This window comes from Lissotriton helveticus, chromosome 3_1 (assembly GCF_964261635.1).
Source record: "Lissotriton helveticus chromosome 3_1, aLisHel1.1, whole genome shotgun sequence".
In the NCBI taxonomy this organism is placed as follows: Eukaryota; Metazoa; Chordata; class Amphibia; order Caudata; family Salamandridae; genus Lissotriton; species Lissotriton helveticus.
The window spans coordinates 796,556,707-796,579,792 of NC_136061.1; the positions used below are offsets into that span (position 1 = coordinate 796,556,707).

The 23,086-nt window shown below is 45.1% G+C and overlaps 1 protein-coding gene across 7 annotated transcripts in view; it reads right to left on the bottom strand.

Moving 5' to 3' along the window:
• The window catches only part of PLEKHA7 (pleckstrin homology domain containing A7), a 988,577-nt gene that overhangs the window by 335,862 nt on the left and 629,629 nt on the right, over positions 1-23,086 (bottom strand). For all 7 annotated transcript variants that reach the window (XM_078681034.1, XM_078681032.1, XM_078681039.1 and 4 more), the window contains one exon: positions 6,357-6,429. In XM_078681034.1, coding sequence (XP_078537160.1) covers positions 6,357-6,429 — 73 coding nt within the window. The remainder of the gene's footprint in view (positions 1-6,356; positions 6,430-23,086) is intronic.

A 23,086-nucleotide genomic window follows, 5' to 3' on the forward strand; every position in this document is an offset into this window, starting at 1 on the left:
AAATTGGGATAGATCGGGTAGAGCCGAGCATTTCGATTCTCTCCAGTGGTCAGTGATAGGACAACGGGAGAGTGATCTGAGACCCCCCTGGGAAGTGTGTCCACTGTTTCGAACATGTCAAGTCCCAACCCCAGCGTCATGAAGTAGTCTATGCGAGATAAGCCATTGTGTACCGCTGAGTAGTAAGTGTAGTGGGTGTTCTCAGCGTGCAGCTGCCGCCCGAGGTCCACTAGGCCTAGGGCCTCTGCGAATTCGCACAGTGGCGTAGCACCTCGCAGTCGGGTTCTGGAGGGAAAAGTGTCCTTAAGGGGATCCATGACTGCGTTAAAGTCCCCCCCAACAATCGTGCCACCATCAGGGAGATCAAGAAGGAACCTGCCCAGTGCCGGCAGGGCCACAGAGTGCAGGGCTGGAGGAATATATACTGAAATCACATTTAGGGCCCTGCCCTCCCACTGCCCATGGATCGCGGCAAAGCGGCCCTGCTCGTCCGCCACACGGCGGGACACCATAAAGGGGGAAGAACGTCTAACCAGTATGCCTGTCCCCCTGGAGCCAGTAGTAAATTCGGCGTGGACCGCCATTGTGTATCCACGTCTGTCTAGTGCTTTGCATGTGGATCCCGTGAGGTGGGTTTCTTGCAGGAGGACTACATCCGGGTTTTGCCGCTTTATAGCCTGGAGGACCAAGCCTCTCTTGATTTTGTCACCCAGACCCCGGACATTCCATGTCATCATGCGTAGTGGGGGAGCCCTCCCAGTCATGGAGCGGCCCTCGGGGGGCGTGTGATTAAGCGGCCTGGTCATTAGATTGGTAAGGGAGTTCAACACATAGCGCGTGCTGTGTCCCAACCCATGCTTCGATTAGTGTCGTACTGCGTAGGAGACATGCAGGTGTCAGGGTGACATCAGAATGTAGGCAGTGAATGATGACTATAAACAAGAGTAAACATTTCAACATATAAACTTCAATCCCATCCCCCCTCCCTGCTACCCTGCTCCACGGACAAAACCCCGCCCGCTTCCCCAACTGTGCAGAGTGCTTCATCCCTCCCTCAGTCATCTTACTTGCTCGTAGGGTTGGTGAGTCCCCTCTGGGCACCGCCTGTGCCCACCCTACTCAGCCACGTCCGAGCCACAGTCCCGCGGCCCACACAACTCCAATAATGCGTACAGTTCAATGCTACACCGGAGTCAATCGCCCAGAGGCCAGCGGGTCCTTCTCGAGGTCCGATTCTATTTCCGTCCCTTCTCCCTGGCTTGGCGAGTGGGAGGATTGATGTGGTGGTGTTCGCGTCGTTTGGTTTCTCGGGCGGTCTCGTTGTGAGCGGTGCCGTTGCCCCGCCGGTCTCCAGCCCTCCAGCCATTCTTGAGCCACCTCCGGTGTATCAAAAAACCAGGTCTTCCCCTCGGCCACTATTCGTAGTTTAGCTGGGAATATCATGGAGTATGGCAGTTCTCTGTCGCGCAGTGCCTTCTTAACCTCCGTGAAGGACTTACGTCGCCTGGCCACCTCTGCCGTGTAGTCTGGGAAGAATGCTAATGTTGCGTTATGAATGCGCACTGGTGGTGAATTCCTCGCAGCCTGTAATATAGCATCCCTGTCTCTGAAGTTGAAGAGCCGGGCTAGCACCGGCCTCGGAGCCGCCCCCGTCTTTGGTGGGCCTCCCGGAACTCTGTGTGCTCTTTCCACCGAAAAAAAATGCGACAGGCCCTTGGGCTGGAGTTTGCTCTTGATGAGGTCTTCCACATAGAGGTCCATGGCCCCCTTCCCCTCTGTCTCCGGAAGTCCAAGGATGCGCACGTTGTTACGGCGTGATCGCCCTTCCTGGTCGTCCAGCTTGTCATGCAGGAGCTTGGTAACTTTTTGCATCCTTTCCATGGCCAATTGGAGCTCCGAGGTGTCTTCCACGAGTGATTTCGTGACCACTTCTACCTGTGTCACTCTCTCCGCCATTTTGCGAAAGTCCGCTCGCAGCAGAGACACCTCTGAGGAGATGGCGCCCACTGTAGTTTTCACTTCCGTGAGAGTTTTCATGACGTCTTCCAGCGTTATTTTTGTCGGTTTGTCTGCTTCCTGGGTATGGCCTGCAGAGGGTCGCCCTGTAGCTTGCTGTTGTCCCTGATGTCCGTAGGCGAATTTATCCAGCTTGGCTTGCGTGGATCCGCTCCTAAGGCCTTTTCCCGCCATGGTGCTGGGATCCTCGAGTGATAGAATTATTTCCCAGGCGACCGCGGCCTGTGAGTCTATGGAGGTCCCCGGCAGGTGGTGTCAGTCGGATAGTGATTGGCCTCCCCGGTTGTGTGTGTGGGAGTCTAGGAGCCACAGATGCGGTCCGAGCCTCCGGTAGTCTTTCTGCGGGACGGGGCGGTCACTGCGGTCCCTCCCTTGCTCTCCTGCACTGCACCGGCCCGGGCCGTCGGCCCCTCTCGCCCACTGGTTAGGCCGCTGTGTGTTGGGATACTGCCGTTGTGGCGACTTCGCCGACTCTGCTGATGTCGTCTAGTCGGTCGCAGGCCTGGGGGGGGGGGTTCCCACGCTCCCGCGGATATGTCCGGCAGATCGTCGTCCCCCTGGGGCACCGTCAGTGCTGGGATAGTATTCGAGCCCACTGTTCCCCGTCTCCCCGGCGATGACTGGTGTTGCCCCCCGCAGTGTTGTGCCGCCAGGTGAGTACTCGCGGGGGGGGGGGGGGGAAAGCGGGGGCTTTAGGTGCTTCAGGTGACTTAGGACGCCGCCTCTGTGCCGCGCGGTCTAGGCTGTGTCTGTACCGACCTCCGCACTGTCCAGGTCCCACCAGGAGATCGTAGTAGTACCGGAGGACGCAGCCAGGAGTTTCAGGCTTGTTTGTATTGTTATGGGAGGCACCGGGGCGCGCCCCCTCCCTTTGGCCGGCCCCGTCGCACTTCCGGCGGGGTCCGGGTGCCACGCAAGGCCGGTGCTTTTTCTCCGGTTGTAGGCCCCAACTCGTCACACGGTGCAGCTCAGGCTCCGGTGCATCGATCTTCTTGAAACTTGGACCGGTGGCGCCGCTTGGGTCCCGGACTCGAACGCCGCCGCTTCAGGCGTGCGTGGTGACGGATATCTGCGACGGATATTTTAAAAGGCTGCAGTGCCCTCGGGAGCTCTCACACTAGGCGGCCGCCATGCTTGGCTGCTAGCCACGCCCCCGATACAAATCTAATTTTGACAGGAATAAAACCTGTAATCTGGGTAGGAAGGCACATTACACATTTGTGATTAACTATAATCTTGTATGATTGTTGATATTCAACAACGTTTCAAAGTATCCCAGGACTGGACCACCCAGAATCCACCTGAATGAAATATACTCGCATGTAAAATGACAAGATTATTGAATATTTTTCCAAGTGAGCAAATTGATTTGCAAAGTGTACATTCACATTGTCTGAATACCAAAGGTGAATATACTCAAAACTTGATAATTTGAAGTCCTAAATTCAATTTAGGTGAGCACATAATAGGTTAGTAAGTCATACGAGAGAGGAAAGGCAATGGATATAGGCAGAAACAGCAGTAGCGATAATTTGAAGAGAGATAAAACATGCATAGTCTCATGGATATAATTTAATGTACTCATGCAATATACTCATACAGGCAAGAAGGAGTGAACTAATAAAGGTGAATGCTTTTTAAAGGTAGAATCCAAGTAATTTCAGTATGATGTTAAGATTCAGAAAGTAAAGTAAAGATTGTATCAACAGTGTCCATAAAGTGTGTAAGAGTAGGGGGAAAAGATACCTCAAATTAGCCAGCAATAAATTTAAGAAAAGCAGCAGCAGCACTATTAAATAAATGATTATTAACTCATGCATCAAGACCAGGAGTGCGGATAGAAGAAAAAAACATAGAAATAATTGCCACAAGATCTTCACAAAATGAGAGAAGGGGGCTGAATGATAGATCATTTGAAGACAGTAGGTGGAGAAAATGTAACTAAAGTGAAACTCAAAACATGGTGTGATAAAGGTAAGAATAGGTAACAAGGTATTCAATGGGGTTGGAACAGTATGCTTATATGCCTCTTCCTCAACAAGATTGAAAGGGCAGTTAGAAAAGTCTGAGGCAAAGAACAATAACTCAACAGAAGCTGAAGTGTTATTATGGGGCAAGCAGGTATTAAAAATTAAATGAATAAGAAAAGCAATAAAACAATTGTCAAGTAAAGTATTCTTTTGGTCAAGTGATATTGAATTTTATAGGCTGATAAAGGCTAATGAAACATGGTGGGCCATTCTAAATTGCTCAAAAGATGAGGGGCCATAGTTCTCAGGTTAAAACAATATGATTGAATATTATATGAGGTGTAGTATTGACGAAGGAAGCCATAAATCTAGAAAGACAAACAACATACAAGGCATGATTGTTAAAGAAAATGCAAAGGCGAATGTAACTTAAGTGCACTGTAACAGGAACAGCTCTGTTCTTCTAGGGGCAGAAAGGGACAGAAAGACAATACCATTAACTCATCTTCCCTATATTCGGATGCTCCATTAAAGATACAATGTTAATGAGTTGTATAGAGAGGAGGTGGCCTATTGGCCAAGACATCATTATACCCTTGCAAATCTGCTGTTCTCCCCACATCGTTACTACACAAGAGAACCTGACACAGTGGAACTGGCCCAGAGGAAGGTAGAGACTAGTGGAATGGGCCCCATAATTCATGGGTGATGCACAGTCAGTGAAACATCAAACAGAAATCCTGTTGAAGGATCACCATAGAGCAGTTCAGGATACAATTGGGAAAACGGTTGGGGTTAGCAGAGGGGTCTTTGAGACAGGTTAATGCTAGCATTAGGGTAAGTAACATCTGTAGGTTAATACTTAGAGTAAGGCTAAGGTTAAGGATTTGGATTTCAATGGGTGAAGATTTTGAAATGCATTTCCCTTCTAAGGATTTCTTTACTGAAGTTGTGTTTTGTAATGCAACTATTAACTATTAATGGACAATATGTTCATTAGGATTCATCATAATAAGTATCAGATAATGGTATCTGTTCCTCAAAGTAATAATCTTTCCATCATACATACCCGTCAGAAGAGAGATTATAGGAGAAACTGAATGAGGAAGAACTATACACTGGAGAGGTATTACAGAGTGAACAGATTAGGGATTACCGTCTTGAGCACTGTGGAATTCCAACATGTAATTGAGTTCAAGGAGAGACTTGGAAACATCATGAGACAGAAAAGGGACAAAAAGAGAAGCAGGAGACGAACCAATTTAGTTATGTTAAAATGATGCCAAGTGAGGGAGCCAAGATTTTGCTATGGTATTTCCGTTCATTAAAGAAAGCTGTCAACATGGCATAACAACATGAGGCAAAAGCAAGAAGCAAATGTGAAAGGAGAGAGAAATGTGTTGGAAACGAGGAAGAGGCACGGACGATAAAAAAGAAGGATAAAAAACACTAATTGCTTTCTTGCCTAACATGCTCATCAAGGTTCAACCATACATCAGCTGTCAGAAAGTAAACTGGATCTCTCCAAGATGTGATTTTGTCAAATGGTTTAGAACACTTCTCGGTGTCCTTAAAATCATACTTTCTGGCTGACTTTAATTACTTCAATGCTTGAAAAGGTAGAGTATGCACGATTTACCGTGTTAGTAGACATCTTTCAAAACAACGCTGATGCTATTGGATTACAGCTCTATTAGTTACCCACTTATTGAATATAAAGCTACTACACTAGGGACCTGATTACAAGTTGCACATCACTGGGGCAACAATAAAACTGCATGTATTGTTCTTTTACAGTACGGTAACCAGCACCAATACCATACAATTATGAGTAAAAACCACTGGGATAGAATAGGGAATTACCATATGGGACAGATTTGTATGGCCATTGTAACAGAGAATTGGCAATTCCTTGGGCTTGAAACAAATACATTTTCCAACTTTTCTGAGCAGGTGGTAGATATTTGTGTAGACCTGTGCTCAGGGTGAAAGCTGAGAAAGAGGAGAGGAAAGGGGTAGGTTCTTTCTGACAGGAGGTATCACTGCATGCACTCTCCGTCAAAAAAGGAGGTGGGTGTATGTGGCTTAGCTGCTTTTGCAGCCAAAGTCTTGTGATATTTTTCTGTCAGAATTGCTGGCTGAAAAAATCAGGTGTGGTTCGTCCACACCCGTAAAAATTGGGTGTTGAAAGACCTACCCACTCTGAATTACGTGGAGTGAAATTGCATGTGGTAACTTTGCTCCGCCTGACTTCAGGGCATATGTAGAAACGCGCACAGAATTAACACCTGAAGAAGAATTTAAAGACTATACTGGGAACAAAAGTGATTTGATTTCTTTCTCATTTCATAGTCTGCAGTATTTACTCACCTTTATAGTAAAACAAACAGTAATCAGCCAGCACAAACCATCGTCTTTTCCACAAGCGCATGCCGGAACTATCCTAAAAATGGAAACAAACAAAGGTGTTCACTTTTTTTTTCCAGCAAATCTGGCTATATTACATTCCTGGCAGAATGTTAAGGTCAAAGCAATTTCTGTATCTGGATTAGCACATCCCTCAGTGTAAAAATGTTTTTAAAAAATTACTTTTATTTGAAAGAATTATATATACACACATAACCCCCACCTACGTTTACCTGTAGGCTATGAAATATGTGCATTATTGTTGTTCCTGTCATTATCATCATCATCATCTAAGGCACACCCACACAGTTGGTCTCATAGTCCATATGTCTCTAAAAATCCTCTTGTTATTGCAACAAACCTGATGAAAACAATCTACATTTAACTGTTTGAAAAGCAACCTATAGTATATAGATGGGTAACAGTGTATTACAGGTATATTTTTCACCAAGGGGTACATAGACAACAAGAGTGGAGCTCGAGTTTTCTATGATGTCACTATGATGTCACTTAGAACCTTCAGGTAAAAAATCATCTTAATTCGCTTTTTATTCATATATAATATTATGTTACGCATGGCCTGTGTTAAGCCTTTTTTGGCTATTTGGGGTAGTTTGCGGTTGGGACCCCGAACCTTTTTGTCCACATAAAGCATCCACACAAATTTGCATCCTTTTTTCCCACATCCTGTGGATTCTAACAATACCCAGAGTTTTTAGAGAAATTAGCCAAAATGCAGCAAGTTTTTAGGTTTTTTGAAAAAAAAATTTAAAACGTGCTGCAGAAGAAAGCATCTGTTTTTTCCATGCAAATGGTATCAACAAAGGGTTTGCCGTGCTAAAATGACCTTCTTCCCAGCTTTCAGGAACAGGCAGACTTTTGTCAGAAAACCAAATTTACTGGGATATAGTTTATTTTTCCTACTTTTTGTGCTGTCAGCTCCTTCCAGTTAGTGGTAGGAATGGGTGTGAAACCAAAATTAGACCCCAAACAGCTATACATTTTTGGGACAGTAGCCAAAATTTTGAAAATCAGCAAGGGGTCATTTGTATAGATCATGGGTACTCACAAACTTTCTCTCTGGGGCCAAATTTACAGGGTGGTTTGTGGCCAAGGGCCGCACCGGTGCAGGCGGGATCAGTTGGGGAGGGGGGTGGGGCTAGAGCAAAAAAAAAAACTGTGACCATGAGGTTGAAGACAGGCCCCTGCAGCGGACGTCTTCGTCCACTGAGCCACCAGACCGGGCATACACACATCTTTCTCTCTCGCTCTCACTTTCTCTCTCTCTCTATCTCTCCCTCCCTCTATCTCCCCCGCCCTCTTTCTCTCTCTCGGTCTCCCTCACTCTATCTCTTTCTCTTTCTCTCTCCCTCCCTCTCTCTGTCTCCCTCTAACTCCCTTTGTCTCACTCACTCACTCTGTCTGTCTCTCTGTCTCTCTCTGTCTCCCTCCCTCTGTCTCCCTCCCTGTCTATCGCTCTTTCCCTCTGTCTCCCTCCCTCTGTTTCCCTATGTCTGTCTCACTCACTCTCTCTGTCTCCCTCTCAGTCTCCCTCTCTGTCTCCCTCCCTCTGTCTCCCTCCCTCTGTCTCCCTCCCTCTGTCTCCCTCCCTCTGTCTCCCTCCCTCTGTCTCCCTCCCTCTGTCTGTCTCCCTCCCTCCCTCTCCCTCCCTCCGTCTGTCTCCCTCCCTCCGTCTCCCTCCCTCCGTCTCCCTCCCTCCGTCTCCCTCCCTCCGTCTCCCTCCCTCCGTCTCCCTCCCTCCGTCTCCCTCCCTCTGTCGCCCTCCTCCCTCTGTCGCCCTCCTCCCTCTGTCGCCCTCCTCCCTCTGTCGCCCTCCTCCCTCTGTCGCCCTCTGTCTCCCTCTCTCTGTCTCCCTCTCTCTCCGTCCCCCCATCTCTCTGTCTCCCTCTCCCTCCCTATGTCTCCCCCGGACTCCCTCCCTCTTTCTCCCTCTGCCTCCTTCTGCCCTCTGTCTGTCTGTCTCCCACTGTCGCCCCCTCCCTCTGTCTGTCTCCCTCACACTGTCGCCCTCCCACTGTCTCCCTCTGTCTGTCACCCTCTGTCACCTCACCCCAGCTTCCCGGGCACACACACAGCCGCACCCCAGTACGTCACAAGTCTTTAAAACACCATTTACTTGTTGATAAGGCTTTATTGTGAATCGCCCGGCCCCCACACAGGTACAATGTCTGCAAGGTCCACGGGCCGCCAAGAAAGGCTTGCGGGCTGCTGGTGGCCCACGGGACATACTATGAGTACCCATAGTATAGATCCTTCAATGTTTTTCTATAGAAAATAACAGTTGAAATTAATATTGAAATTGAGTTAAAAACAGCCATTTGTGCACGCGTTTTCACCAGTAACTTTTAACTATGGTAGAGTCTTTAAAGCAAAATACTATTATTTCCTCTGGACTCTTCTGGTTGCATGAATATATAGGGCTTGTAGGTCCACTAAGAACCCGAGGTACCCAGACCCAATAACTGAGCTGAACCTTGCAATGGTTTTTCAATTTGTACCGGGTGCACAGCAATTCATTTGGTAAAATACAAAGAGTGAAAAATAGGTATCAAGGAAACATATGTATTTCCAAAATGGGAACAAAATATGGAGTTAAGAAGCAGTGGTTATTTGCACATCTCTGAATTTGTGGGTACCGATACTAGCATGTGAATTAGAGAGCATTTTTCAAAATGACTTCTTTTTTACACACTATTTCACATTTGGAAGATACAAATGCAGTGAAAGACTATTGGTAATAACACTTGTTCTACTGTTCTGTGTTCTCCTAAGTCCCCCGATAAAAATTATACCTCACTTGTGCGAGTAGGCCTAGTGAACACATCGCAATTTTTCACTGAAAACGGATCCTTTCTTTGCAATGTGCCTAGCTGTAGATTTTTGGCAGTAGCTCAGCCGGCACCTAGGGAAACCTAGCAAACCTTTATGTAAATTTTTTTAAAACTAGACACCCAGGGGAATCTAGGATGGGGTGACTTGTGTTGGTCTCTCCTAGTTCTGTTACCCAGAATCCCTTGCAAACCTCAAAATGTGTTAAAAAAAATAAATTTTCCTCACATTTCTATGATTGAAAGTTCTGGAATTGGTGGGAAGCCACAAACTTGCTTCCACCCAGCATTCAACCAGTCTCCTGATAAAAATGGTACCAAGGGGAACACTGGGTTATAGGAAATTAGTGCCGGCACGGTGACACCAGACAGAAATGTGATTTTATTAGCCAAATTTGAGGTTTGAAGGGAATTTGCGGTAAGAAAACATTGGGGGTTCCATGCAAACCACACCTCCCTGGACTCGCCTTGGTGTTTTTTTTTCAGAAATGTCTGGGTTTGGTAGGTTTCCCTAGATGACCACAGAGCCCGGGACAAAAAAAAGGTAGGAGCCCCCTTTGCAAAAAACGGTTGTTTTGGGATAGATAGGGGGGCGCCTGGGTTTTTGTTCCCGGGCTTGGCTGCCATCAACGCAAACCTACCAAGCCAAAACAATTCTGAACACTAGCCACAAGGGGAAGTCTAGAGAGGTGTGGCTTGAGTGGATTACCCAACTTTTTCTTACCCAGAATTCCCGGCAAACCTCAGATTTAGCAAAAAAACAAAATCGTATTTTCTTCACATTTGTGTGTGGGATAAGCGTACCATCACATATTTCCTACCACCCAGCGTTCCCCTCAGTCTTCAGATAAAACTGATTCCTCACTTGTGAGGGAAGGGCCAAACGTGCACAGATTGAAGGGGCACAAAAGTGGGTGCATCATCGACGCACACCACCAGCCAACCATCATCCAAAGTACACCACCAGTCAAGTGCCATACAAGCACACCGCCAGGCAAGCACCATCCAACCCACACAACCAGGCAAGCATCATCCATGCACACCGCCAACCAAGCACCAGTCCACACACACTGCCAGCCAAGCGCCAGTCCACGCACACCACCAGGCAAGCGGCATTCTACAGAAACTGCCACCAAGTGCTACTCCACACACATCGCCAGCCAAGCGCAAGTCCATGCACGCCACCAGCAAAATATTAGTACACACACAGCCATCCAAACACCAGTACATACAGACTGTCAGCTGAGCTCCAGTACATACACACACACACACACACACACACAAACATACACCATCACCCCCCTAAAAAAAAAGGGCTGTGACCCTGGACTATGGGGAGGGATTTCCAGGTTGTGTACAGAGAACAGAACGCTTCCGTACTCAGCACCGAAATGGCTAACTGCTACGCAGGGGCAGAGGAGCAATGGGGAAGCCATACAGAACAGAACATACATGATGCCCATCCCCACCACTCTGACCCTTCTCTCCTCTCCAGGAACGGTGCTCCCTGCTTTTCACTGCTGCTCTGACAGGCTCTCAGAGGGCCAGCCGGAGCAGCCCAGAATTGCATTATGACCATAGCCTCAGTGGTTAACAAGTTCTGTTACCTACCGTTGTTACATCATAGCAGTGAATTACTGGATTCAGAATCCACTCGTACATGACAATGTTCTCTATTAGACTCAGGCATAGCAAAATTATCATCGATGTTCTGTAACTTGAAGCAGTAGAGCATGACTTAATCTAGTACACTGCCTTAATCCAAGCCGAACTGATCTGCAAAAATGACTCTGATACCACCCTATTAATCAGACCATTTACAAAAGCCCATGAACTATTGAAAGCTCTCCAGCACTCGGCCAGACTCTGGGCGCTAAATATGTGGCAACTTTACTTCAGTGCTGAAACAACTTTACTGGCTACAACTAGATACACGAACTCAACTCAAGCTAGAACGTCCCATATTGAAAGCTCTTAAATCTACATCCTACATACCTAAAGTTCACCTTAAATATATTGGAGCATCCAAACAACACAAATGTTCTGATGGTTAAAGAAATGTTGCTGAGATATTGAAATCCCGCAATGCAGTTGACAAAAAAATCCCTTTCTGGTATGCTACAAAAGGAACTGAGATGTCAAGAAAACTATTTCTCAATTAAAAAAAAAATGAACATTTTGTTTTCACTTTATCGTGCAATTCCTCTTTCCCCTCCCCTTCCCCCATCAGTGCCTGCTAATTATCTAATTGCACTTTTCCTTAAGCCAACTAGCATTTTTAACTTTTTGTTATATGTATTTTTCAGAGACCACACTGTTTATTAACTGTGAAGGGCACTAATACCCCAGGGTAAGATTTGCCTTGACAGCATAGCTAATCAAAGGGTTCAAGGGTTCCCAATTGAGAACACGGACCACCAGGGAGGTCCTTTATGAGATAAGTACGCTGTTTTATAGCGGTACTTAAAGTTTTGACTCCTGTGGACCCTAACTTAATCACTGCTGGAACTCAGAGACCACCATTAGATCATTATTGGAATCGGGGGCCCCCACAGAGTCATTACTGGAAGCAGGCAGCACCGGCCTAAGCATTTTCAATTATATGAACCTCAAAAACAAAAACAAATACAGAATTAAACATTCATCAACAATTACACAAATGATGAAACATTTTATTTTATTTGTACATAAATAGAAAATATAAATAGGACATATATAAGGAAGATTGAAGAATTTCTCAATTCCATTGGGGCCACATGCTATATTCCGTTTGAGGCATTTCCCACAATTCATTGCTCCTAACCTTTATTTACTCCTTACTCATGGCCTTCCTTTACCACCACCCAGCCCCTAAATCCTAATAATATCCTTACCACCCTTTACCACTACCCACCACTAAACCATAAATGTACCCTTACCGTGAATGGTATAGACACGCGTGGTAAAGGCACAAAAACGTACCTGCCTGGTAAAGGCATTGCATGGTAAGGACATTGCGTTGTAAAGGCTATTTCCTGTGGCCGTCAGTGCTGGACATCAGATAAGCCATTACCAAAAAGTCCTTTTGGGATTCCTAGCCACACGTAACTGCATATATTTTGTGAGCAGTAGCTTTATAAAGCTGGACATTCTGCTCTGAATCCAAGGATGTAACAATGGCCATTAATTCCAGCACATTCAGTTTAGAACAATTTTTGATAATTTTTTCTGAGAATACATCTGACAATGCTGTGTTAGGTTGGGGAGGAAGGCATAGGGGCACGCAAAAGTTGGACCTGAAAAGTCAGATGTTCATTGGAGCAGGTGCTGTCAACTGTCTAAATGTGACAATGATTGTCAACATAAGCCATGCACGGCTAAACTATGGAGCAAAGTGCGTTAATAAAGCAACACCTTTAATGTCAAAGTCTGCGAACATATACAAGGTGAGCAGGCATATTTGGATGTCTTTCACTGGTTAAGGGGAGGCTTTATGGGTTTAACTGCTTAATGACTAGTCTACCTTCAATAAATGGACCACGGATAAGACGTAAGTGGAGTTACAGAACACAACAGTGTAGGAAGAGAGATGTGTTGGATGTATGTACGTGGCCCATGAAGCACACACACTGGATAACGAGTAGAGATGGATTTGTGACAAAATGTTCAATGAGTTAACTCTCATCACTGACATCTGATGTGATCTGCAGATCACAAGTTCCAAAACTGTCACAGGCAAGTCAGCCAGGGACGGTTGGTATTATGGGGTTAGATAGGCTTCGTCCTGCCACTCTGGTGGAGTAACAGAAGGGTGAGAAGAAATACTGAACAGCCAGCAAACAATTGTGCTTGCTGGTCCGTGACAAAGATGTGTGAATGTGTGCTTTTTTGGAGGGGTCGGAATGATGGCCCATGTCCCAGTGTATCCGTTGCCTGGGAAAGGTTTTCATCAACCTGGAGGCATAAATCAGGGAAGTAGCAACACACTGATGGTTGCTGCGTGTGTTACTGCAGAGAATAGACTTTTACTTTGGGCGTTATTCAAATGGCCCAGGGAGGAGTCAGAATACCTCCATTAATCTCAATGGCTGGTGGCAGGGCAGGTAGTCTGAGTCAATGTAGAAGTGGGCATGTCAGTGGCCTCTGCCTCTTTCAAAGTCAGGAGCCAGGAGAGGGAAGGCAGGATGTCTGGGAACTTCAAAGGAAAACCTCTATAAATGCATCCCCCTACTTTAAAGGCAACACTCGGTATAAATATTAGACCTTATACACCAACTGTTTAGTACACTCTGGACCTGTGACTATTCTGCAAGGAAGAAGGAGTGGGGGCTGCTGAAGGACTGACGCTCTGCTGGGCTGCACTCCGCTGGACAACTGCCTTGCTGAGCTGCTGCCTTGCTGTATTGAGCTGCTACCCTCCTGCCTGGGTGAGAAGGACTGGACCTGGATCTCTTGAACCAAGAGTGACTCCACGGGCTAGTTGGTTGGCCTCCTGACTTGAGCCTCAGGGACAGAAGGCTCCAACAACCTTGCACCTGCACCTGGACCTGGACTCTTCCATCTGTGAATCCTGCCAAGTGGTGCCTCCCCAGTCCTGGACCCTTGGAAGTGGACCTAAGGTGCACTGCCAGCGTCTTTGGATCATACAGAACTGACACATCTCCTCAACTGTGTGTCGCAAACCAGAGTCAAACCTATGCATCCCGCACTGAATGGATCGCAACGACCCGCATCGCAGCCCGATGCTGCAACGGAACCACCACTGAGTTACACATCCTTAGTGCAGGCCTTCTCATCCCCCATCGACGGCAGACTTGACGACGGACTCCGCATCGCAGCCTCCCAGCTCTTCAGAACTGACACATCGCCCTGACTGCACGACGCATCCCCAACTACAGACTTCTCATCACAGGCCATCGTCGAACAAGCAACCGGACCTTACACTGCTGCTTCTCTGCATCTCAGAACATAATGCAATGTTTCAGCTGCACGACACATCTTTGACACGGATCTTCGCAGAGCTCTGCAAACCAGAATTGAAAGAACTTTGCTCAAGGGAATACTGGGTCCCTGTAGCCAAACCACGCTCTATCATGATCAGCCTGTAATTGTGATTTTGTCCTGGTCCTGCACAGCCATATAACAACAGTTGGCGTTTCATGGCTTTTTGGCACTATTTTTACTATCAGTTAGGATTAGAAGATGTTATAATCAAACTGCCCATTCTGGCCTATGAGGACAGTCAATTGTTGAAAAACGAAATAGGCTGTAATTCACTATCAGGTCATGCCACACACATCAGGTCATGATACAATTCACCCTGCCCTAGGGCCTACCTTAGGGTTGTCTGGTATGTAGAAAAGGGAAGGTTTAGGGACTGGCAAGTGGGTGCACTTGCCAAGTCGAGATGGCAGTCACAGACTGCACACAGGCTCTGCAATGGCAGGCCTGAGACACACTTTACAAGCTGCTTCTGTGGGTGGCACAACCAGTGTTGTAAGCCCACCAGCAGTATTTGATTTACAGGCTCTGGCACGCATGGTGCACTACACTAAAGCCTGACAGGTAAATCCAATAATCCAATTCTGGAGTCACTCATCAATACATGAATTTACAATATGGAGCACTTGCACTGTGGCACTGAATAGCAGTGGCACAGTGCCCAAAGCATCTAAACCAGCAAAATATATCAAAAACAGAGGAGACAATCAGTAAAAAATGGAAGGGAGACTCACGCCAATGGTACCAGGTCTAACAATGGTTTTAGCCTTTAACATTGATGTGCAAGTGAACTCTCAGGTTATTTTTCCCACATGACATCACAGTCACAAAGTTTAAAGCTTTAACAATAACAGTGTGGATTTCTTATGTCTGAGCACTTATGTCAAAAGGTGGTTAGAATGCACAACAATAAATCAAAATGGCTGACTGTCTCTGAAAGGTTTATTAAGTACCCACACAGAGATGCTCCCCAGGTCGGTTTGGGAAAATGTATGCCATTGCTTGTCCACTGCTTCCTCTCAAGCTGATAAGTTAGTCCATGCGGATGCTTGCCTGATTGCCATACTGCAAACTCTAGCGTAACTAATGGTAATAACTAATACAAATCATGAAAGATTTAAAGCTCTGCTGGAAAGACTTTCCAAGTGCCGACTGACACTCTACAAAAAGAAATGCACATTTTTCAAAGATGAATTGAGTAGTAAATAACTACAAATATATGTAAGTAGCTTCAAAGACTTATTGACAAGCACATTGACTGCGCAGCCGCAAGCACAAACCGTAACTTCTTCTATCCAACTGTCACTCTAAGTCCCCCACACATAACATTCGATTGTGGCACTTGCTGATTTCAGAAAGGCTTCCAAACATTCCAACAGGTGACTTAAACATTAACCCAATACTAACCACTACATTATCCCTTTCCCTCTAATATTTTAAACAGCAAAAGAATGAAAGACTCAGAGGATTCCAGAACCATGCACTCCAGCACCTACAAATCATAAAGAAAAAGTAACAGAATATATTTACTATATTAATAATACACCTAACCTTATACAAAGCAAACACAAATATTAAACATGAAAATACACCTAACCTTATACAAAGCAACACAAATAATAGTCATGCATATACATCTCCATTGATTACAATCTCTTATTAATTGTAAATTAAATAAAAATAATCAAATTAAGCAGACAAAACAGATTACATATGATATGAACACAGAAATCAAACATGACCACTTCAGCAGTATCTTACTGGAACTGAACAGTGTTGTTTACTCCTATGCGGCTCCATTTGTACCCTATCACTACTGATATCAGATTTGATGGGTTCCTCAGAGTTGCAGTTTTTATTCATCTGATTAAGATTACTCATGTTATCTTCTTTCCTGATCCCCCTGATGATTTCCCATCTTAATCACTCTGGCAATATTCCACCTCATTTTGCTGTTTACCCTAATGGCATTTCCACAGTTCTTAATGATCATCATTGGGTCTGTATATTTCATGTCACCTTTCCTGGGTGTGAACAGGCACTTTTACACATACCCCATCTCCCACTTTAGCATGTTGTTGTACAACTCTTTTCCTAGAATCAAAATATTTCTTTTGGCACTCTTGTGCCTTACCAACATTCTGTCAGACAACCTCATCCACACCTGCAATGGCATTCAATTTCACCCACCTTGACATCCAACCAGGACAAATCTTGGATGATGGTTTCTACCCCTCAATAACTCGAAAGGTGAAACCTTAGTGGAAGAATGTGGAGTGGTGTGGTAGAACCAAAGCATTGAACGCACAGTATTTGTACCACAGACCTACTTGCAATGACCCACTGAATACAATTGTTCAACACTTTATTCATACATTCTACAAGTCTATTCATTTGTGGATGATAAAACAAACTATTACAATGTTCAATTCCTCCTTGTTGCAGACATTTTTGAAATTCTAAGCTGACAAATTGTACTTCTTTGTCAGATACAATGGAAATAGGGAAACTCTCTCTTCGGAAGATATCTTTCAAAAAATCTGACACTCTTGGAAGTTGATTCTCCTAAGAAAAGGACTTTTGGCCACTTGGGATAGTAGTCAATGACAACAACCGCAAATCTGGATGAAGGGGACCACGAGCTGAACGGACCAACTAGGTCCATGCCTACTTGTTGCCATGGTCTGGTAGGGTATTCTATTGGTTGCATGGGCAGAGCTTCTTACTTTGAATCCCTTTTCAGCATTGCTATACACCACACAGTCTCCAACAAAATTACCCACTCCTTTATCCATGAGAGGCCAGCGGAAAGCTTCACACACCCTACGTTTTGTCAAAGTTTTGCCAAAATTAGCTTCATTATTGTTGATCTTAAACTTTCACGAGGAATCAATCAACCACCATGCTTCAAAATGCCACCTTCTTCAACAGATAGCTCCAAGGAAACTTCCACAAAAGTTTGGAACTGGTACATTACATTTTTCATGAATTTCATGACTTCAACCAGTAACTCACCCCTGGCTAGCTCTCTCCCCCACCCCATTTCACTTATAGAACACATGTCCCCACATCAATGGATGCTATAAAACAGTTCCCATGTTCTTCATCTTCAATTAACACCACATCAGCTTAAACAACAGGGAATCTAGACAAGTAGTGAGCCCTGCCATTCTTGTTGCTTGGCGATCCTTGGGGTATACTCTTTGATTTTATCACCTGAAAGAATAAAGGCTAAGGGACTGTGATCTGTGTGCAGGGTAGATTATTGGAAAGCCCCAAGCGGGTCCCCAGAAATGCTTGTTTCAGGTTAATCCAATTGTATAGTGTTCATAGGGCATATCTCTCCCCGGCCAAAATCAATCGATACTTTTATAGACAGGACGAGTGCTGCAAGATTGTTAATGCAGATATTTTACAAATGCTCAGGTCCAGCCCCACTCTGCAGACTTATTGGGAGGGGGTGCCGGATGCATTAGACAACTGCACAGATAGGGAGGTGCCAAGGATGTGGGAGACGTGCATCATTGGCATGCTTCAGAGAAATAAAAAACACAAAGCATCCTCCATGTTTCTTGATCTGGGCTTTATTGTGGCAAAGTGATTGACTACCCTTAGGTGGAAGTCGGAGGAATCCTCTCCAACAAAAGCTTGGTTCCTCTCCATGCTGATGTGGGTGAAGGCTGAAGCGGTCTCCTTGATACAGGAGGATACGCTGGGCTTGCGTAAATTCCTCATCTCCACTGAATGGAATACTATGCTGTGTGCATTACAGAGGTTGTTGGTGCCGGAAGCTCCATTAGATGTCTCCCTTCCTGATGGTTAGCGAGATTGGCCTGAGTAGACCCATGTCCCGAATTGCACGTTGATATGTGACCTGAAACCTCTTTCCCCTTTATTGGATGATCATCTCTCCCAGCAGTCTGATTGTGCACCCATAGGGTAGTCGATAGGACCTTGTTTTATGACACTGGGGACTTTGGTTTCCCACCCTCCCTTACTGCAGCTCTAGCTTACCTCCCCACCCCCTTCCCAGATAGGTTTTCCCATGTTTGGTGTTCTCATAAAAATGTTTGGATCTATACACAGATTCATGTGATATAGCGGACTGAAACCATTCGAAACATGATTATGTAGATTGTTGCATGTTGCATAGTTGCAGTTACGATGCACCATAACGCGATCATTCAGACTTTTTGAAGGTGGGAGGGGTGCTATGGCTGATGGGATATGCTGTGCTAAAAGTTATTACCGATATTGTTTATGATCATTGATGTAATCATGCTGCTACGTTGTTGATTTACTATCTGGACTTTATGACTACCTATTGGCTCTGTATGGTGATATCCCTGTCGATGTACTGTTCTGTATTTATGTATACAAAACAAAAAATCTTTAAAAAACAGATCAAACAAAAAAAAAAAGGATTTCAATCCAACCCAGTCAACTGGTGCAGTGGGGTCTACAATGGCGTATACTAAATATGGTCTTAGCTCAACCGCATGTTCTGACACCACGTGCCCCAAATATTCCACCTTTACTTTTAGGAAGAGACATTTCTCACTCTTGGTACCATCACCTTTGTCTTGCATAATTTTCAAAACCTGCATTAATATTTCTCCCTGGTTGCTCCATATATCAGCACATCATCTTGGAAAACTGCAACGCCACTGACCCCTTTCAACATGTGACACATGATCCTTCGAAGAACTGCTGCAGTTGATAGCAGACCAAACGGCGTTCTACAATATTGGTATGTACCAATGGGAGACACAATGGGAGACTTATACAACTAAAAGCAGGATCACCTCTTGAAAAGCAATTCACCTATCCACGTAAGGGCCACTAACTAGCAGTAATGCGCAGTGAAGAAGAGCCCTGCCACCTCGCAACAGCCAGACATACCTGACAGGGTGTTAGTCGATAGGAGGTCAACCCCCAGCTGTTAATCCCTACCACCCTGTCCCAACCCAAGGGGACAATTTTAATTTTAACTCCCACCAGCCGCAAAGGGGACGCACAGCTGCCAAACCCAACCACCCAGACCCAGCCCAAGGAGTCAATTTTAACCCCCCTCTAACCGAATTCATCCACAACTAACTATCCTAAACACGCTTTCAGTCTCACGGTCCCCGAACTTAGACATCTAGCAATGTCACCAGGCATGCCAATTCCTCCCAACCACCCCACATAGTCCTTCCTGAAACCACACGGCGCTAACTCCTTCGCGATTAGCTTCCCCCTAACCTCCCTCCTAAAGCGAGAAGAAAGTTCAAGCATAGACTAATTAGACAGGACACAGAAACACTATTCGCGGACACATACCACTGCTCCTCCTAAGGGCAGATCAAGATGGATTTCATCTTCCACACCGAAAGACCAGACAACTGGAATGCCACTTTCAGATCACAACTTTATATCTCTAAAACCACAACTACTCCGCATAATTGCAAACTAACGATCTCTCTCCCTAACTGCTCAGCTAGGGGCGGGAACACGTCTGTGACCATCTACACTAACAGCACAGTCCTGACACAGGCAAACCATGAGGCCTTCAACCTCCTCTTTTCCACACTCCGAACCGCTCTCCTCCACTCGCTTCATTCTTCCCTGACCCATTTCTCTCCCACAGGCAACATAACCCAGGGTAAGCAATCTAACTCTACCTCGCCCAACCCCACCACCTCCCACTGCTTCTCCCACATGAATCGTGATCTCCGACTCCCAGAGGAACGCCAAACTCAACTTCCCCCTACAATCCACCCCCATCAACAGCATGATCTTGCCCTGCCGACACGGACCACTATCCACACTTGCTCTCCTGCAGACCTCAGGTGGACAAAACCACGACATGACACAATTCACCCCTCAACCAGGGTCCCTAACAGAAGCAACATGGGGTGCTCAAACAGAAATAGGCAACATTACTTAGTCACGGCCTCCACCTCACAGGACGACCCTACCCAAGATTCAGACACCCGTGACAAAGTTAACATGGCGCTGCGCCTCGCTTCACTTGAAAGCCAGTTTGAAATGATATCACAGGGCCTGAACAGAATCCTCAACAACCTCTGCAAGACCCGAAAGCCCCAGCAACCCCCTTCCAAGGCACCCACTCCGTCCAGTCCCAACGTCCATAAGCATTCCTCTCCATGTTATGTCTATACAGATATGTATATTATCAATGCCATCGGTTATATTCGGCAAAGCATGCACTTTGAATCTTTAGCACTGAGTCTAGGTAAACATATTTCTTGCTGTTATTTACTGTATAATATAATCCGACTTTGTTATTGGTGAGAAGATGTTTTTCTAGTTGCACTCGTCAGTTTTCATAACCCGGAGTTCGCATGCCCCAGTTTTGCGTTTGCTCGGCATGACGTCCTAAAGATCCAAAAGCATAAACAACGGAAATATGTTTCTTGGCTCCACGCCTATGGACCATTTGAAATAAACCTTGGTGAACCCACCCCAGGACTAACAAACCCTTAATGGTAACATACATTTTACCAAGTTTCTTTCTGCCTTTGAACTCTAGGAGATCCTCAAAGAATCCAGCCAGTTGTATTTTTTGCTCCTCATAAGAGATATGTACCCAATCTGGAGGTTCCAAGGGTCGACCACCCCACTTTTCTATAAACATTTCCTGAGTGATCATGTTTATCCTTGCTCCTGAGTCCACTAGCAAATTTACTTTTTTGTTTCCAATACCAATCTCTACATAGGGATCTACACATGCAGAAGTATCACCTACAATAACAGTCTCATCGCTCGCAACCATCACCATTTCTCTCAACTCATCAAGTATATTTTGGACATAGTCTGCATCATCGTGAACAGTTTCCGACACATTTGCAATGCCAGAGCTACTAGCATAACTTCTGTTCAACTGAGCACTTCTCCCACCACGTTTGCCACTTCAGCAAAATGCCCAATTTTCCCACAACCCCTGCACATCATACTTTTTGCAGGACATCCTTTACTGCCACTGGCATGAGTGGCATATTCACACCTAAAAGGATGTTAGCTTGCTTAAAAAATGGCTTGTTTTCAGTCCGTCAAACAACTTTAGACCTGAACTCACTGACCCTGACTGCCCCAACAGCTTCACTGGATTTGTCCTCTGATTCTTTCACCAACACTTTGGACAGCTCAATACTCTTTGCTGTGTGAATTGTTACTTCTTTTGATGGTTTACCCAATGATTTTCTTTGCATGACTACTTAATTTATAGTACACAAACCTTTGCCCGGACAATAGACAACCTGCTGACTATAGATATGAACCAATGAACAGCATGACCACTGAATGACAGTTGTTCTACTCAGAAATTGCTAAATCTTACAGTAAACCATGTTGGTTAGATAGAAACACAGCTTAAGAAAAGCTTTTGCACATACATTGATGCTAATTTGGTGAGCTTTGAGGGTCATTCTCCCCACAGATGCTACCTACCACCAGAGCTGAATTGATAGAGAGGTGGTGGCATTGTTATAATGACGGAGTCAGTAAGAGAAGGAAAACCCACTATACCCTCATCAGAATTGAATCACATACTTTGGTTCAGGACTGGCATGATCAACCTTCCTTGTCACCAAAGTACAAGATATTGCAAGGATAAGCAGGACCCTGTCGCCCCTCACCCTTAAATAAAATACTAAGCCTTTGCTGGTCAGTCTTCTTCAGGATAGTAGCCAAAATATAATCATTTAAAATGGATGTGGAGGGAGCCTGGATACGCAGATATTTTCAAGGCATACAATTTCAATTTTCTCTGAGAAAATATTGATTTGTACGAGCAAATGTCTTAGATTCAATTAACCACCTGGGAACACAGGGACTGAATCAAGTATGGGTGAACCCATACTGATTCTAGAACAGTAGATGTTAGCTCGTTTATTGAATGGTACATATAAAGCTGTTTGCCTGCTGAGATTGACGGTGTGAGATGTCACTGAATGCTAACACCCAGAACAGTGGAAATGGAGCCAAGAAGAGAGAAAACGGCAGTGTGATCTATTGAAGAACAAAAAAGTGGGTCTTGGATGCAATAGAGTGACATGTTGAATGGTCCAGTCTCACACCTTATTATAAGCCAACAGTTTTCAGTCCTGCCAATAGAAAAATAAAAGTGGGGTACCGAAGAAGGACAACATTTAGGAGCAATGCACAGCATACAATTCTGCTCAATTTCTAAGAGCAAACCACACGTTCTAGATACTGAAATCTGCTGTACAAAATGAGGAGCGTTGCGGTACAAAACAAGAAAGACTATAAATAGTCACATCTTTGCATACAATTACTAAGGTGTTCTATTTCAAAATTATAGACAAGGCCAAGGAAATAGACTTATTTTTCCAATATTGATCAGAATTGTTAAAAATGTGTGAACTTGCAAGTCGTAAAGCTCTACGGCACTGTTCAGCTTCTCAATGGATCACAAAATGAGTATCTTGAAAGAACAACCTTGGCCACTCTGAGGTAGTATTCAACAATCGTGTGATGGAAGAGAAATGTCAAACCAACTCTACTGGGCAGAAATACACAAAAGGCCCAGGAAACCAGAGAGGGTATAATGGTATTTGTACATTGTGTAATACACGAATGCACTGAATGTGTCATGTTTCGCCTGCATGTTGGCCTACTGTCACGTAAAGGACAAGTTCGTAGATACAGCAAGAATGCTTGGCTGGGGTCCACCAATTCATTTGGCATTTAATTTTTTTTAATCTCTTTATGGTGTAAGATGCAGTTTGCGGTGAATGTTAGTATGGACACTGAAAGAAATAAAGTGCATAATGTAATAAAAAGATCAATTATCAACAGCTTCATTAATTTTACTGTTATTTTATTTATTGGCTGAGGTAT